Source organism: Callionymus lyra, chromosome 17, assembly GCF_982586985.1.
Source record: "Callionymus lyra chromosome 17, fCalLyr1.hap1.1, whole genome shotgun sequence".
NCBI lineage: Eukaryota > Metazoa > Chordata > Actinopteri > Syngnathiformes > Callionymidae > Callionymus > Callionymus lyra.
This window is the reverse complement of record NC_141834.1, coordinates 12739800-12756220: the sequence shown is the minus strand read 5'-3', so window position 1 is coordinate 12756220 and position 16421 is coordinate 12739800. Positions and strand designations below refer to the sequence as shown.

At 38.2% G+C, this 16421-nt stretch overlaps 2 protein-coding genes across 3 annotated transcripts; both read left to right on the top strand.

The window, feature by feature from the left end:
* The first annotated feature begins 110 nt into the window (after positions 1-110).
* lenep (lens epithelial protein) lies at positions 111-2382 on the top strand. The gene has a single exon (XM_087779171.1). The coding sequence runs from the start codon at positions 1870-1872 to the stop codon at positions 2062-2064; it is 195 nt and encodes a 64-aa protein (XP_087635297.1). The 5' UTR covers positions 111-1869; the 3' UTR covers positions 2065-2382.
* A 911-nt stretch (positions 2383-3293) lies between these two features.
* On the top strand, positions 3294-16117 carry pbxip1b (pre-B-cell leukemia homeobox interacting protein 1b). Of its 2 annotated transcripts, XM_087813183.1 has the most exons (11): positions 3294-3471; positions 6430-6498; positions 6742-6811; positions 6954-7003; positions 7803-8112; positions 9175-9402; positions 9481-9504; positions 10648-10694; positions 12150-12257; positions 12999-13206; positions 13272-16117. In XM_087813183.1, the coding sequence occupies exons 2-11, from the start codon at positions 6451-6453 to the stop codon at positions 15050-15052; spliced, it is 2874 nt and encodes a 957-aa protein (XP_087669309.1). In that variant the 5' UTR covers positions 3294-3471; positions 6430-6450; the 3' UTR covers positions 15053-16117. The 2 variants fall into 2 exon arrangements, with proteins under 2 accessions (XP_087669309.1, XP_087669310.1); XM_087813184.1 differs by lacking the exon at positions 9481-9504.
* Positions 16118-16421: the final 304 nt, after the last annotated feature.

The window sequence follows — 16421 nt, the reverse complement described above, 5'->3', positions numbered from 1 at the left end:
ACCTCTTGGACAAACCATGGTTTAGGACGCACAACACATCATTTTAAAGACACAAATGACCGTCCGGAAATTGTTATTAATCATTTTCTTTTTATCGTTAACCTGGGGAAAAAAAACTAATAAATATATTTATTTTAAAAATTAAACCATCCGTAAAAATCTCACTAATAGGACATTAGACATTTTCATGTGTTATGGGGATTTACATCTTGCTGAAGGCTTTACTTTCATAATTTATGTCAAAATATTGTTTGCCTTTCCATTGTTATATGAAGTTACTGAAATTGTAAACAGAATGCTAGCTTAGCTTGTTGCTAACATAGGTAAAATGTAGCAATGGTCCGATGAAGCTTCATGAAGCAGTGTCATGTTGTTCAGAGGTCAGTAGGTGGTGCCATCAGTTTAAAAATGATGTGATGATTCATTAGAAAAGTTGATCCAGACAAAAGAAAATAGCGCAGAGACCGCCATCTAGTGGACCCTTAAAATAATGACACAGCTTCATGAAGCTTCATCGGACCATCGCTACATTTTGCCTCTGTTAGAAACAAGCTAAGCTAGCATTCTGTTTACAGTTTACTTTATATTACAATTAAAAGGCAATTATTATTTTCACATAAATCATAGGTTATGAGTTGGGAAAGCTAAGCTTAATCTTATAAAGAAAAAGAGAAAACTCGCCTGAACCCAGAATATAGCTTCGATTAAGGTTTCAGTGATTTCACACTTAAAGAAACAGTGTCTTTGTATCATCTAGAATATGAGTTACAGAGTTGTATTTATCACTGTGGGAAAAGCATAAATATATTGTTGTCGTTTTTACTGTTTTAATAGCATTATTTTAGATTCTGAATTGGAAATTATTTTGTTTTTTTATTAATTAAAATTACGTTGACTTGAATTTTTTTTCATTTTGGGACATTATAAGCTCCGTTTTAGTAGAATGACACACACATGGCTGCGATAGAAGTCCGTCTCAAACATTCTTCACCCTTTGTTGTTTTCCCAGGGTCAAGGTGACTTGAAGGTCGTTCAGAGATGACACAAAGGTTAATGCTCTTTGAATGATGATGCCATCTTGGAAAATGTCCCTGCTTTGATCAGAGAAAAAATCTGATACGTTTTTTTTAATCCTCAACTGAAGCAAACCAACCCAGATATATATGTTGTTACTGTTGGATTAAAGTTCAAATCTTACAAGAGATTTTATTTTAAAAGGTCCTTTTTTTTTAGACATAATGGCCAACAAATGTTTCTAATAGTAGATTACATTTTTTTCTTAAATATATTTTACTGAGCAGGTTAACTTCTGGAAAATGTTGTCCCTTGTGTCCAAAATCTTTTCTTGTTTAACCACCAGGGGGAGCAAAAATCTGTTGGTATTTTATACAAACACTAACCTCTGTCATTTCAAATATTCGTTTCTAGCATATTTCTGACTAAACAAAAACTCAACTGAACCACTGACAGGAAGAGGAATCCACAGGAATAGTTGAACTCGTCTCCTCCAGTTACGTGACGCTAGAAATGACGAATCTAAAACATAGTTTTCTGAATAAATCTAGCAGCGCTCATAGATCAAGCTGTCATTTTCAAGTTGGATGAATCCACCACTGGAATATCGTAGATGTTTCCTTCAAACAAAAGTATCCCAGTGAGTGACGGTCCTGGACAAAGAGCTCCTGCTGGAACTCTCCTCTTTGTAGACCCACTGACTCAGCGATCACGAGCGGGGTCCACAGAACCGTGGACAGGTGAGTCCTTCAATCGGCTTCAACCCTCCGTCGAAGTCCAGCTCACGAAGGCCAGACGAGGACTTTTATTTTTTCTTCCCGTCATCACCTGGTTCCACCCTCTTCTCCCTGAGGCATGCATCCTCAGCGACCTCTCCCCCAGGCCGTGCCCTCGTCCTCCCTGGGGCAGCACCTGCGAGACATGGCCATGGGTTTGGGTCGAGGCAAGAACTTCCTGGGAGGGAACGCCGCGTACGGCTTCATCCAGTCGGTGAAGGAGTGTCTCTACTTCCTGCTGTGCTGCTGGTGCATCAAGGAGATCCTGGACTGAGGGATCCTTGGACCACTTTTTTATTTTTTTTAAAGATTAAAGTTCATCAACGGGATGGCAAGTAGAGCGGGCGTTGAGTTTTTATTCTTTTTAAATATATTTATGATCTTTTTCTTTCATGTTTTTTTTTTTAGGATGCTGGTTCTGAGCTCGATTATGGTCTGTCCTGTCCGACTTAAGAATCTGTTGTAATAAAGAAAAATTGGGGGAAAAAAAAGTCTCAATTTGTTGATAAATGTAGACAATTAATATTTAAAAGGGAAAATGTAATATTTGGTAGTAGTTTATTTTTCTTGTTTGAGAACATTAAAGGGTTTTCATAATAATGTATATTTAAAATGATTTATGTTGTGAAATACACTGTTGTTAAATTATAGCGTCAATTTTAAAATAACGAAAAAATGCCCTTTTAAGTTAAATATAATAGAGAAATAAATGTAATAAAGTTAATAATTATATATATAGATATATATATAGATCTATATATATATATCTATATATATATAGATATATATATATATACTGTATATATAAAGCATATGTGTTTTTTATAAAGTAATGTTTTACTGGAATTGTAACATACGGTTATTAAATTATCTCTTTTTGCTTTTAGAATGAGAAAAAAGCAAGTTTTAGGAGGGAAAAATGTAATTATTAAAATATCGCAAATGTTCTATTTAAATATCGTGAAACTCTTATAAATGTACACAATATATATATTAATTATTATATTAAAACAGTTAATTAATTTACAAAAATCGAGCTAAAACTATTATACCTGCTTATATATTTATCAATTTTATCAAAAAGTGCGAAAAAAATGCAACTTATATCCGTTTAATATGTTTTTATATAGAAAATATAACTGAATACACATTATGAATAAATACTTCTCAATTAAATGTCAAAAGTACAAAGTTATGACTTTGAATTCTCCCATATTTCCTATTGGCTAAGGAATAAAAAACAAAATAAACTTAGACTCAAATTAAAAATATAATCTTTACTTCTGAAACCTTTATATTTCTCGATTAAAGCAATATATTTCCATTTGTTTTCAACTCCTTCCGTCACCTGCCCGTGTCAATCGACTTGACTCACGCTCGCACCTCATTGGTCGAATCGACGTCTGGAAGGCGGGACTTGAACAATCCCTGATTTCTAATTGGACCGCCCCGGCCCTCGTCACGGAACTCCCGCAGGCTTGTTTCCTTCAAGTGACAAGCGCCGCTGTGACAGTTGCTCTCATCTCTGGAGTTCAACTACAGACCAGTGACGACTCTGTGTCACCATGTGTTTCGATTCTGACTCGATTATTTCCCACATTTTCTCATGTTTCACTGGTAGTCGCTTCTTATCTGCGTAGCTGAGCTTCTTCTTCCTGGTTGACGTTTGGAAACCGAGAAAGTAAGTTTGTATTTTTATCACATTATAGCAACAATAACACACAAGGTTTAGCATTTTTATTTAATAAATTCAAAGCTTTAAGTGGTGTTTTACGTGTATTTAATTGTGGGTTTTCTTTTGAATAAAGTGTGTCGCTGTTGTGCTCAATGGAAGATAAAATCTTGACCTTTTTTGGTCATTTTTTCAGCAACATTTAAAGATCTGACGGAAAGCCATGAAAACTACTTTAAGAGATAAAGAGTACTTTCTCTTATCTTAATATCTTTTATTTTGGATGGACAATGGCCTAAAGACACGTTTTTCAAATGTAAAAAAACCACCTGTCAAAGTCCATCCAAACAAAAGTATTTAACAAGTTTTTATTTGTGCTAAAAGCTGCTCTTGACTGTCTTCACTTTTATTCCCTGAAGTCATCCTCTCTTCCTGTCCTCTCTCAATCTCTTTTGTGTCTATATTTAGCTGACATCTATTCAAGACGGTCCTCAATGCCCTGTGGACCCTTCAGAGACCCCCCTCGTGGGAGACTCTAGATTAGTAGACCCACATTGTGGCTCTAAAAAAGAAAGTGGGCCGGTATTTAAAAAGAAAACTTCATGATGAAAATACAGAGGATAGTTTATTTATTTACGAGGAAAAATGGACGTTGTTTATTCACGGATCTAAGTCAAATGTTGACACGGTGTAAGAATAGTTTGGCTAATAGTCTGAAAAAAAGGAAAAACCTAAGATGTTGGCTTCACTACGACAAGGCGTTCTTAGTGAGGGCCGGACATGGATCAGTGCTGCTGGCGTGATATCCATCTGACAACTTATGTTTGTAAGAATACACAACGCTGGTAAATTGGTTTAGTTCCAGGGAGGTTAAAAAAAATTGGTCACATTTAATTCATATTTTCTTAATAAATGTGTCCCAAATTTTGGACTAAATGGCTACTTGTTTCGGAAGGTGACCATTTATCTTCTCCATCGTCAAGTAAGGTAGAAAATGTCACATTTTTTCAGTAAGTTGAGACGACGAGTTTGGTCGACTACTTCTGTTATTAGTATCGCCATGAATGAGCAACAATTACTGGTAGATTTGTCTTTTGATTTTGTCGCTTCGGAAGAAAAAAATGTGTATCTCAGCAAAGAATTTGTCATCAATATTCCTATAGGTTGTGTTTTTTATATTAGAAAAAAATAAATCTATCAATTGGAAGGAAAGGGGGAAATGGCGTACATTAAACTCCGAAATCCACAAAGATCCCGAGGATCAATGCAAGTCTACAGTTACTACAGACCACTTTACCATAAATAACATTATCATGAGTTTCCACTTCTGTAGCACCTTTTAGAAACTTAAGTTAGTTGCACATCAACCGGTTCTATCTTATAATGGATTTTTTTAAAGGCCTTTTTCCACCTGTAAGTGTGAAATTCACAACAATTTCTTATAATTCCAGTGAGGAAAAGAGAAAAATCTACACAAAAATAATCATTTTAGCCAAGAATACATCAGTAACATTGTTGTAGCAGTTCTTTTAAATGTCTATCATTGTCAAGATCAGAATTTGGTAATCAATAAATAGTGTTTAACCTACATTACAATGAAAAATTCAACGCTTCCCTGACTGTGCCTCCCTTCAGAATACACAAACGTTGTTCCTGGTGTGTGTAACTCTTTACATTTACAGTTGAAACCTGTCCGGAAAAAACCTCCGAGCAGCATTGAAATTAACAACCTTTCCTGTTGCCTGCGTCAGCCATAGTTACCCAAGTCTCTTCTGAAACATTTCCCAGACGGTCAAAAGCCCGAGTGACCAAAAAGAATTCGGACTCACAAGAACTACTAATGACCAAGAGAACCCTGCTAGCGACTTTCTTTGCACTTTATCTTTTTTTTTTTTTTTTTTTTTACAAAGGTGCAACTTTTTATCGTCACGACGAAGCCTCAAAGTCAAATCAAGTGCAAATAGAATATGGAAATCTCCTCTTCATTCGTGTGTAAACATTGTAAACCTGTTCTGGATTAGTGTTCAGTCGGAGTGAAACAACACAACTCTGAAAACTTAACTAAAGTTAAAGAAAACAAAGGATAAAAATGACTGGAAAGAGATTTATTCGCCCAATTTGAATTGATAAAATAACAAATACACCTAAAAGTAGGAACATTGTCTCTGTATTCAACAACAAAATCAATATGAAAGTCAAATCTGATTTATATATGAGTTCAAATCCCACTTAAGACACCATTTGTCGGTAGCCCGGGAACACGACAAAAACGTACAGCTAGGGTTGACATCACAAAGTTATATTTTGGAGTTGTGTACATTTCTCATACTATATACTACACATGACGTCTTGAGTTTGACTTGCAGTGTAAATACCAAAGTTGTGTATCATCAAATATCCTGTTTTATAATCGATAAACCTTTAAAATTCAACTGTTAATACATGCTTTTCCGCTTTTATTTTCTACTTAAGGAAGAAACCTCAACAGAACCAGATTCGTTATTGAATGAATAATATTCAAGCAACTATTTTAGAAAATATACTTGTTAGCAAAGTTACGATTATTTTCTAAACCCTTGTTGTACATCAGGGTCAAGATGACCCAAAGGCCCAAAAAAAAGAAAAAAAAAGTTTTTCTGGTATCCCTTGTGTTGTCTCTTGGTCAAGGCGACCCTAAGGCCCAAAAAAAAAATCTGTTTGTGGTATCCCTTGTGTTGTCTCTGTGTCAAGGTGACCCTAAGGCCCCGAAAACAAATGTTTTTGTGGTATCCCTTGTGTTGTCTCTGGGTCAAGGCGACCTCCACCACTGCATATCTGTTTATGAAGGCAAGGAGGTCGTTCACCTTGACACAGAGACTACACAAGGGATACCACACACGCATTTGTTTTCTGGCTTTTGGGTCACCTTGACCCTAGGATTAAACATGAATGTCCCATGAATCCATGTAACCCATTGTGTGTTCACAGGACTGGTCTCAGGGCGGGACAATGTCGGGAGCAGGCAGTCCAAACACCTGGACCCTCGTCAGTCCTGAGGTACTTTTATAGTATTGAATTCATACTTTAGATTGTATTCAAAGACCCAAAACATATCTGGGCCGACCTCACTCTAAAACCGTCTCTGGTTTGGAGTGCAGAAATAAAGTGCATGTTTAAGTGGCACTTGTGCGGCGACTGTTATGGGAAACGATGCCGCGACAATGAAATGACAACAGGTCTTATTATAGAAGAGCTGCTGAGATTTGTTGATAGAATAACAGTTTCTTCTTTTTTAATCAGGAGACAGAAACCCTGAAGCCTCTGGCAGAGGAGACGCAGCCGCAGGAGAAACATTCCACGACTATAGAAGGTGTTTAAAAGATGTGTTTTTCTGCAATATATTCTTACTTGTTTTTACTTTTCTTGTTAGTTTCTTGGTCAAAACTGACTCTTGTTCAACTAGATGCGAGACACGAGGCTGACGTTCATGACCTATTTCTTCTTTTTCAAAGGTCTCAAGACAAGTGGAGAACCTGATGCTTCCTCGGTGAAGGACCCTATCGTAAGACTCATTTTTATGTTAAAAAAAAATTGAAAACCAAACCAAAAACCAATTATAGTTTTAGTTATTTTATAAAAACAAAACTGAAGTTTATGATAATAGTAATATAAATTATGATGTTTTAATCTTGTGTAAAAAAAATACAAATAAGTATTTTTCATTTAAATTCATAATTTTGGCAATAATGTATACAAAAGTGTCTTTATGAAATTATTTTTGTTTGTAAAAGAATAATTTATTTCTGCTGTAGTACCAGTACGTGTCCCTGCAACCTATTATTACTGTGTTTTTTTCTCTAAATCTGTAGAAAAAAATAATAAAACATCAGGTTATATTAGGCTATAAGTTAACATAAAAGTAAATCCAAATATTGTATGATTCAATAGACGTATCAGTGTTTAAAGTTATAACTTTTAATAAAGTTCTCGCCCGTCTGAATTGTCAGCGAAAGAGAGGTTACGAGAGCGAAGTCCATTATGACGTAATAATGGGCTTCGCTCCACCTCCAGCCAGCTGAAATCACGCCCGCTTTGTTTATACCACGATCCCTTGGAGGTGGAGACTCATAGGATTTATGACGATAATGACCAATCACAGCGAAGTAGGCATGGTTATGGTGCACAAGATTGTTTCAGTGGGCGGAGCTTAAGATCATTTTCTAATAGTAAATAAAGAGTTTTGTTCAAAAATACTGATGATACAATAGAGTCCAACATCTATTTAAAACACACTTTAATCAACACATTAGTTTAATTATTTGAAAACCCTAATATTAGTAACTAACACCACCCACCGGCAGGTATCGGAGGACAAACCCCACGAGGCTTCCTCCGTTACTCTCGGGGTCACCACCATCTCCTCCCCTGTCCTCGATGACCTTTGCCCTTCGGAAGGTGCCGCCGGAGACTCCGGCACCAACACAGACTCCTTCTCCGACTCCTGGAGCCACCTGACCCCGACCCCCGACGAGCCCTCGGCCCCCCCTCTCCAGACCCCGGAGACCCTGGTGGGGGGCGAGTTCACGCCACGGGACGAGGGCACGTCGCACCTGGAGAACCTGCAGGAGGTACCGGAGGAGGAGGCGGAGGGTGACCTGGACAAACCTGCAGGTAGAAAACGTTCTTGTTCGACAGTCACTGAGTTGAGCTGGTAAAATATAGAAGCTTGGTTTTTGGGGTTAGAAGTCATTTCCTGAGCAGTGGCTTCATGAGAAAAACAAGCTTCTCCCACACATGGTAGATGTCAATGAACGCATATTTATCTCTGTTATAAAGAACGAATTAACTTAATTTTTCTGTCGGACTTTCACATCGAGACTCGTTGAAAAAGTTCTAGAAAAGATGCAAAGAAAAAAAGGTGGAATAAAAGTTGCATGACTGACATAAATTTGGCTACAGGAGGGACTCTGACCTCAAACGCTATTTTGGAATATGGTTTTTAGGTCAGCAAATTTTCTCCACCGCTTGAGACGAGTGCGTATTATGAAGTGTTTCAACAGTCTTGTTTTGTTCCGCAGAAGTTGTTTTCATTTCGCCTCTTTCTGCAAAACTTTTGTAGAAAAAAAATCGATCTAAATCAGTTTTCATCAAATGCACTCAGAAGAGCTTTCGTTCCAACACAGTTGAACAATTTATGAGTTTAAATATTAATAAGAAATCTGTCACATGTCATTGTAAGCAAAGATTATATTGCAAAATAAATATTGCTGTTTAAGTTTTAAATTAAATTTGAACCCTTATCTTATCTTAGAGTCGAAATGACCCGAGAGCCAGAAAAACGACACAAGGGATACCTCAAATGCATTTGTTTTCGGGCCTATGGGTCACCTTGACCCTTGGATAACACAATATTTATTAAAGAATTAAGTGGAAAAGTTTAATTTGTTCAAATTAATACACTTCTTTGTCTGAATCAACTTAACATGTCTTCAAAAATGGCTGTAAAATATAATTAATTATAACTAAATTGATAATATTGGAATGAATTATTTCAAGTAAAACATAAAATATGGAAAAAAATAAAAACATTTTCACCAAAAGATGAATTTAAATTATTTTAAACAATTAAAAAATAATAATTGGGGAATCCAATACAACAAGCAAAAGCGCATAATGTTATAAAAAATATAAAATATTAGTGCAAGTCCAAACCACTGTATAATTTCCTCACAGGGGTCACTGAAGGGTCACATGTGGCGGGGGGCGAGCCAGAGGTGAGGAGGAGAAGGTCACTCCTGGCATCTCTGGAGAGAATCGGGAGAACAGAGGAGGAAGAAGAAGAAGAAGAAGAGGAGGAACATTTCCAGCTGCCTCGCAGAGAAGAGGAGAACTGGTTCAACCTGAACATGTGCATCCTCGGCGCTGTCTTACTGGTGGGCCTCGGGACCATCTTCTTCTCAGGTTTGATTTTTCAAGACAAACGTTCTAATGATGAATAATTCAACGCGAGGATGAAACTGATAAATGTTGTACCTGCAGGCGTCTTCATGGACTTAGACGAGGGTACGTTTGGTGATTTAAATAGCACGCTCTTACTTTTGCATGATCTGATTTATTCACTTTATTTTAAAGGTATATTAAAGGTAAACAAAATACAATTCCACTGTTCTAACCATGGGGGGAGCCAGAAGCAAATATTTTCAATCTGATGTAGTGCTGTTGTTGAGCAAGTTAAAGTCAAATAAATGTCCAATTTGTGGTTTCCCATGATTAAATTAATCTAAAATGTAAACATTTTTGAATTACAATTTAATGGCAAAATTAATAAAATAAAGAAATTTTATTTCTAAATAATTGGAAATAGAATATCAAACTATGTTTTATTTTTGTTTTTTGTTAACAAAGGTATTTGTTTATAATGTGCTTTTTCACAACGTTGCAATTACACTGTTCTAAACATGGGGGGAGCCGGAAGGAAATATGTTCAATCTTATTTAGTGCTGCTTTAAACAAAGAGGTTGTTCAGCACTTTACCGGTAAATAACCATCGTACAAAACTTTTTTCAAACTCAAGAAGCAAAAATCTGAGTTGAAGAAAGAGCGATTATTTACAACTTGTGGTGTCTCATGATTATATAAATCTATGAATGATTTAAAGTTTATTTTTAGCAGTCTTTTAGTCTTTCTTCTACTCATCTTTGTGATGGATTAATTAAAAATAACCTGTGATGCCCCATGATGGCGTTAAATTTGAATCATTTATACAATTGTATGCATTTAAAAGGCCAGAAATTAAGAAAAATAAATAAAAATAAAATGTATGTTTTAATTGTAATTGGAAATGTGATATCAAACTATGTGTAAAAACCTTAATTAAACATTAATTATTGTACATCTACAAAACGGAAAATATTAAATAATTAAAAGAAAATACTAAGTGATTATTTACATCGAATGTTCACAAAAAAAATACCATAACACGACATTAATTCTCACAAATCCCTGACATTTCTCGTGTGAGGTTTTTGTCCATCATCCAACATCGATTTTTTTTTTTTCTGAACTTCTGTTTTCGTTGCACGCTTTTACTTTTGCACGACGTGGCCGAGCAAATCCAGCCCGAAGCTTCTCTCCTTCGAGTCAATGAATCATATTGATTAAAGACATAAAAAAAAATAAACGCTCTCCCAACATTCTCGTTCGCAGCGAGTGACTACGTGAGCCGAGAGCTGAAGGATGCGGGAGGAAAACAGGTCAGTCCGGAGTGATTGTCTCGGCGCTCATTACACATGCAGGAGCGTGTGGCGGCGCTTGCATGGTCGCTGTGATCATCGCAGCATGAGGCGCTAACAGGATCCCGGCTCTGTCTGCTCGCTCCGGCTGCATATTGAGGAGCTTCTGAAAATAGACCCGATCATGTCCTTGAATACTTAAAATGTGATAAATCGTTGTTTTGATTTTAAAAAAAAAGGCTTTTTTGGGGAGAAAAAGTTGTCACATGCCAGAAAACGAATACAGTGATTCCTGATTTATGTATATGAACTTTGAATATGAGGTGCCATATAAGGTGACCTGAACTACTAGTGCTTTGCCGCCCAGCCAACCCATCACAGCTATCGATCACTTTTAACATGGTAGCATAGATGTATAATTATAAATGCAGTATTGTAGCGACCAATCAGCCGTCACTAGGTGTAGAAAGGCATCATGGGATTTCGGTGTTTTGTTGGCACCATAAGTAAGGTGTAGTAAGGTAAGGTAAAAAAAAAACTTTATTGATCCCTCAGGAGGTCTCCTTCGGGAAATTGTTTTTTCCAACAGCCAGCAATTTTCCATAAACAATACAAAATAATAAATAAAAATAAAATAAGAAGAAGAACATAAAGAGAAAAAGAACAAGATGACACAATCTTAGTCTAAAGATAAAGATAAAGAACATAGGTCAAAGAAAAACAACAAAGACAAAGGATACAAAGACTAACATAGAACAGAACATCCAGATACTCTCACTCCACTCCTGCCCCGAACTCAGAATTGTACAATTTAATAGCCCGAGGAATGAATGAGTCCCTGAGTCTATTTGTTTTGCACCTGGGTAGGAGCATTCGTGCACTCATTCTGCTTCTCTGCTCACTGATGACAGTGTTCAGAGGATGACTGTCATCATCCATGATGGACAGTAGTTTGTTCAATGATCTCCTCTCAGCAACTGTCACCAGTGAGTCCAGCTTCATGCCAACCACAGAGCCAGCCCTCCTGATCAACCTGTCCAACCTGTTGACACTCCTCTTGGACACATTTCCACCCCAACACACCACAGCATAGAACATGACACTGGCCACCACAGACTGGTAGAACATGCACAGGAGCGTCTTGCAGATGTTAAATGATCGAAGCCTCCTCAGAAAGTACAGTCTACTCTGAACCTTCTTATATACATGGTCTGTGTGGCAGGACCAGTCCAGTTTACTGTCCATCCACACACCGAGGTACTTATAGTTGTCAACTATCTGTGTCAACTATGTGTTGTTTTGTTTAGTATGTACGACCCTTCCACTGCTAGTTCTGTAGAAGTTGATCTGCTTTCTGAATAAATCCTGGTTGAAACGTGTTGATAGAACCAAGTCTACTAACATAGAGAAAGTTATTTAGTATTAGCTTAGCATTAGCTCTCTGGTCATGCAAGTGTTTTCTGTTTGCTTGAGCAGGAATGGACGGATCCAGATGTTCCTCCACCTATTGTTGAAGCTTCGGAGCTTCGCAGTGAAATGTCGGGAGAGAACGAGCGGATTTCACTTCTACAAACGCAGCACCAGGTCTGTATCCTCCTCTTGCTACAAGTCTGAGCTGAGTTTGTATTTTGTTGGTCAAGCATCGAGGTTTATCACCGCGTGTCATCAATCCAGGAAGTCTCCATCTCCAAGGGACTCGTTGTGTAAACAAAGCAGGTGTGATTACAGCTAGGCTGGAGGAGGAGTGACAACGGAGGGCAGAAATAAACATGTTTAATCTTATGTAGTGTTGTTTTAAAGAAAATGTTTAAAGAAATTTCCGTGTAGGTAAATGGTCTCTTAAAAGTTTAGTCTTGTAGTGTAAATCAATTTTGTTTCTAATTTACAACGTGTGATTAAATTAAACTTGACTCGTAAATTTAAAAGGCTACAAATGAAAAAAAACTGAATTTAGAGCATTTGTTTTTGAATGAATGGAATAAGAAAATAAAACTCTAAGCAAATTATATAAACATATTGAAAGTTTTTGATTTAAAAAAAAATGCAATTATTTGAAAAAATAAACAAATGCAACCTTTTTAATATGCTTGTTAGTGAGATAAATTATTTGATAAGACAAATTCAACCTTTCGAAATAAAAACCATTGAATTCCATTGTTCCAAAAATAAGTTTATTGCTTAAAAAAACGTAGAAAGATGCATAGAAAAATTGACAAGTTTTAATACAAATTATATTGAACAATTCAATATTCTGAAATACTTCCACACGCAGGAGAAAACACGTAAGATGCCTCCATGCAATAATGTCTGCTCTCTGCATCTCAGAAAGAAGAAGCTACAACATCACCTGGAGCTGCAGAAGAACGGCTACACGAGGAAGAGGAAAACTCTGGGCTGAAGAAAGCGATGGAGACTGTGTCTATACTTCAGGAGGAGAACGAGAGGATGAAAAAAGAGCTGGAGTCCGTCGGTGTTCTGCAGGAGGAAGTTCACACTCTGAGATCTGCTGTGACCGAGTTAAAGCGTCCAACAGGTACAAAGAAATTGAGACAAGTTGTCACTTTCACCCTCTTGACCCTGATGTTTCTTCTTCCTCAGCCACACCTCCCTCTAGTGGCCAGTCAGAGAATAGCTCCAAAGACACCCCGACAGTCGAGGCTGAGAAAGTGAAGGATGAAAAGAAGGCCAAACGGGAAAAACAAGAGAAGAAGCGGTGGAAAGAAGAGGAAAAAAACAGGAAGAATAAGGAAAAAGAACACGAGAAGGTTGATAAAGAAAACAAACGGAAGGAGTGGAAGCAGAACGAGCGAAGAGGGGATGATGGAAAGCCGTGGAAGGCTCAAGAAAACGAGGAGTGGGAAGAAAGGAAGGACAGAAAAGAGAAGAAGGAATGGAAAAAACAAGAGAAGCCTGAAGATGAGTCGTATCGCAAGAGTAAAGGCAAAGAGGAGAAGAATAGGAGGCAAAGAAATGATTATCACAATGAAGAGATGGACCAAGTAGATCGTGGAAGAGACAAGAAAGAAAGGAAAGAGTGGAGGAGGGATGGAGAGGAGAGGAGTCAAAGTGACGAGGAAAAGAGTGTCTGGAAGAAGAAGGGTAAAGGAAGAAGCAACGGTGGGGAGCGAGGTGATGATGAAGGACATGGAAGAGGGAGGGATGAGAGGAAAGAGTGGGATGAGGGGAAGAGGATCGTAAAAGGGAGGGAGGAGAGGAAAGGGAGGGATGAAGGGGAGAGGTTTGGAAAAGGGAGGGAGGAGAGGAAAGGGAGGGATGAAGGGGAGAGGTTTGAAAAAAGGAGGGATGAGAGGATAGGGAGGGATGAAGGGGAGAGGTTTGGAAAAGGGAGGGAGGAGAGGAAAGGGAGGGATGAAGGGGAGAGGTTTGAAAAAAGGAGGGATGAGAGGATAGGGAGGGATGAAGGGGAGAGGTTTGGAAAAGGGAGGGATGAGAGGAAAGGGAGGGATGAAGGGGAGAGGTTTGGAAAAGGGAGGGATGAAGGAGAGAGGTTTGAAAAAAGGAGGGATGAGAGGATAGGGAGAGATGAAGGGGAGAGGTTTGAAAAAAGGAGAGATGAGAAAAAAGAGTGGGATGAAGGGGAGAGGTTTGTGAAAAAATGGAAGGAGGATGAATGGAGGTGCGTAAATGGTGAAAGGGAAAAGGAAAGTAAGAGGAAAGAAAGAGAAGAGTGGGAAGACGGTGAAGAGTCTTTGAGAGGAAATGAGAGAAAGCAGAGGAAGTGGAAGGAGAAAGGAAGTAAGGATGGCGAAGAAAACAGCCCAGTGATGGAGGGAAGGAAGGAAGAAGGGAGTAAGGAGAAGAAGAAGCAGGATGACGAGTGGATAAATGACGGGATCAGCTTTCAGAAACACCCCAAAGAGGATCATTTATGGGGCGACAGGAAGAACGCCCACTCCTACCGCCGCCTCACCCCGGACCAGCCCGAGTACTGGACCCACCAGCGCGGGCGACTTCAGGGGAACCCCAGACCCCGGGATCTCTGCAGCTCTCTGGAGACCTGCGCTCAAGCGGAGGGTCTTCTCCCCGTCCCCCTGTCCGAGTTCCAGTCCGTCCTGCAGGCGTACCTGAGCAAGACGGAGCAGTTCGGCGTGGAGTCCACCAAGAGGGACCAGGTCCTCCACCTGGCCTCCGAGTTCTTCAGGGACGGGCTCTTCGTGCACGACCAGATGAGGTTCCAGGACTTCGCCGACGACGTGGCCGACATCCTGGAGGACCTGGTGGAGGGCGAGGAGGAGGAGGACAGCGACCTGGAGGACGAGATGGAAGACTTCGGGAAGGAGGCGGTGAGAAGGTTCCTGGTGGCCGAGAAGAAGGTGAAGGGGGAGAGGATGAAGGAGGCCAGCAGGGGGCGCCGTTGATCGAGGAGCGCTGAGGTGAAGAAGGGAACATTTTCATTAGTGGACCACAAGCTTTTTTGTGTAGTTGAATCACTTTTTACTTCAACTCACTCACCACAGTTGCTTCTTAACTTGTTTGTCAACAACACCACCTACTGGCCAACAATATGAAGTATAAATATCATTTACTAAAGTTACTGTCATCCCTCGTTTACTAACTTATTTCCGTTTCTTTCAAATCTGTTTTTGGTTTTGGTATTTTGCCATTACATTTCCACTTTTCTAATAACCAATGAATAACTATAATTGTAATATAATTCACATTCATTTACTATTTAACACAGGTATTGTTTTTATTTTCTGTCCGTCATATTATTTTTTTTTAGAAAGTTTATGGCCTGAGAAAAAATATTTAAGCTAAAATATAAGCAATATATTTATTAAAAGGTTATTTTCCATCAAAATGTTTGTCTTATTTTGCAGCTGAAGATGTGTAACTCCAGTTAAACCATAATAATTGTCAAATAAATGAATCTAATCAATACTTTAAATTAAAAATACTACTTCACTGTGTCCGTCCGAAGATTGATAATCACTCTAAAAAATGGATACTTCATATTTCTTTGTTGTTTTTTTGAAATGCGGTTAAAAGTAAATGAGATTCTTTCCTCTTTGTTCGTTGGATTCAAACCTGTGTTGTGAGTTTTGATCATGATTGTATTTGCTCGCTGTAGAGTCATGTTTGCACGACACTACCCTAGTTCCTTTGAGCCTGCTGCTGTCGAGTCCCTTCTCTTCTACTCACTGACCCTTTACTTGAAAGTATTGTCTTTAGTTGACAAGAGTTTGATGTGTAATTTCAACCTTTAATATTTGTTCAACTTTAATGAATTAGTTTCGTTGGATCAATGAGTTTTATTTCCATGAACTGAGCAGGATTTTTTTGTTTGTGAGCTAATGATGTTTCAGGTGAATTTCAAAGGTGTATTAATAGTTTTACAGAGATTTACAGGAGAAGGAAGGCAGTTGTATTTGTTGTGAGGTTGTACTTTATGACCAGGAAAAATAAATCGGGTGTATTTCCTGCTTCTGTTTTTTTATTTTCTTTATGTTTATTTGTGAGGGGAATGTGAGAGAAAATGTCTCTGGGATGTGTGTAGATGCAGAAAAAGAAGGAATTGCTGCTTCAACAGAAAAGACGGACGAGAAAATACGAGGTAAATAAACCTTTTATTTTCTCGTGATGTAAGTAAAATAGTTTATATCTTTATTAATTTTGCAGAGATGCATCGTGGACTTCATACTTGGAGCGACAGATGCTTGACAAACAGGTTTATGGAGGACACACACCCACACACACGCACAACACATTTTTATTTATCTAAGCAGC

Excerpts from the sequence above, each read along its gene's own strand:
- lenep (XM_087779171.1), top strand. The coding sequence starts at position 1,870 with ATGCATCCTCAGCGACCTCTCCCCCAGGCCGTGCCCTCGTCCTCCCTG.
- pbxip1b (XM_087813183.1), top strand. The coding sequence starts at position 6,451 with ATGTCGGGAGCAGGCAGTCCAAACACCTGGACCCTCGTCAGTCCTGAG. Across the intron at positions 6,499-6,741 it reads GGACCCTCGTCAGTCCTGAG|GAGACAGAAACCCTGAAGCC; the intron begins GTACTTTTATAG and ends TTTTTTAATCAG. Across the intron at positions 9,403-9,480 it reads CGGGACCATCTTCTTCTCAG|GCGTCTTCATGGACTTAGAC; the intron begins GTTTGATTTTTC and ends TTGTACCTGCAG.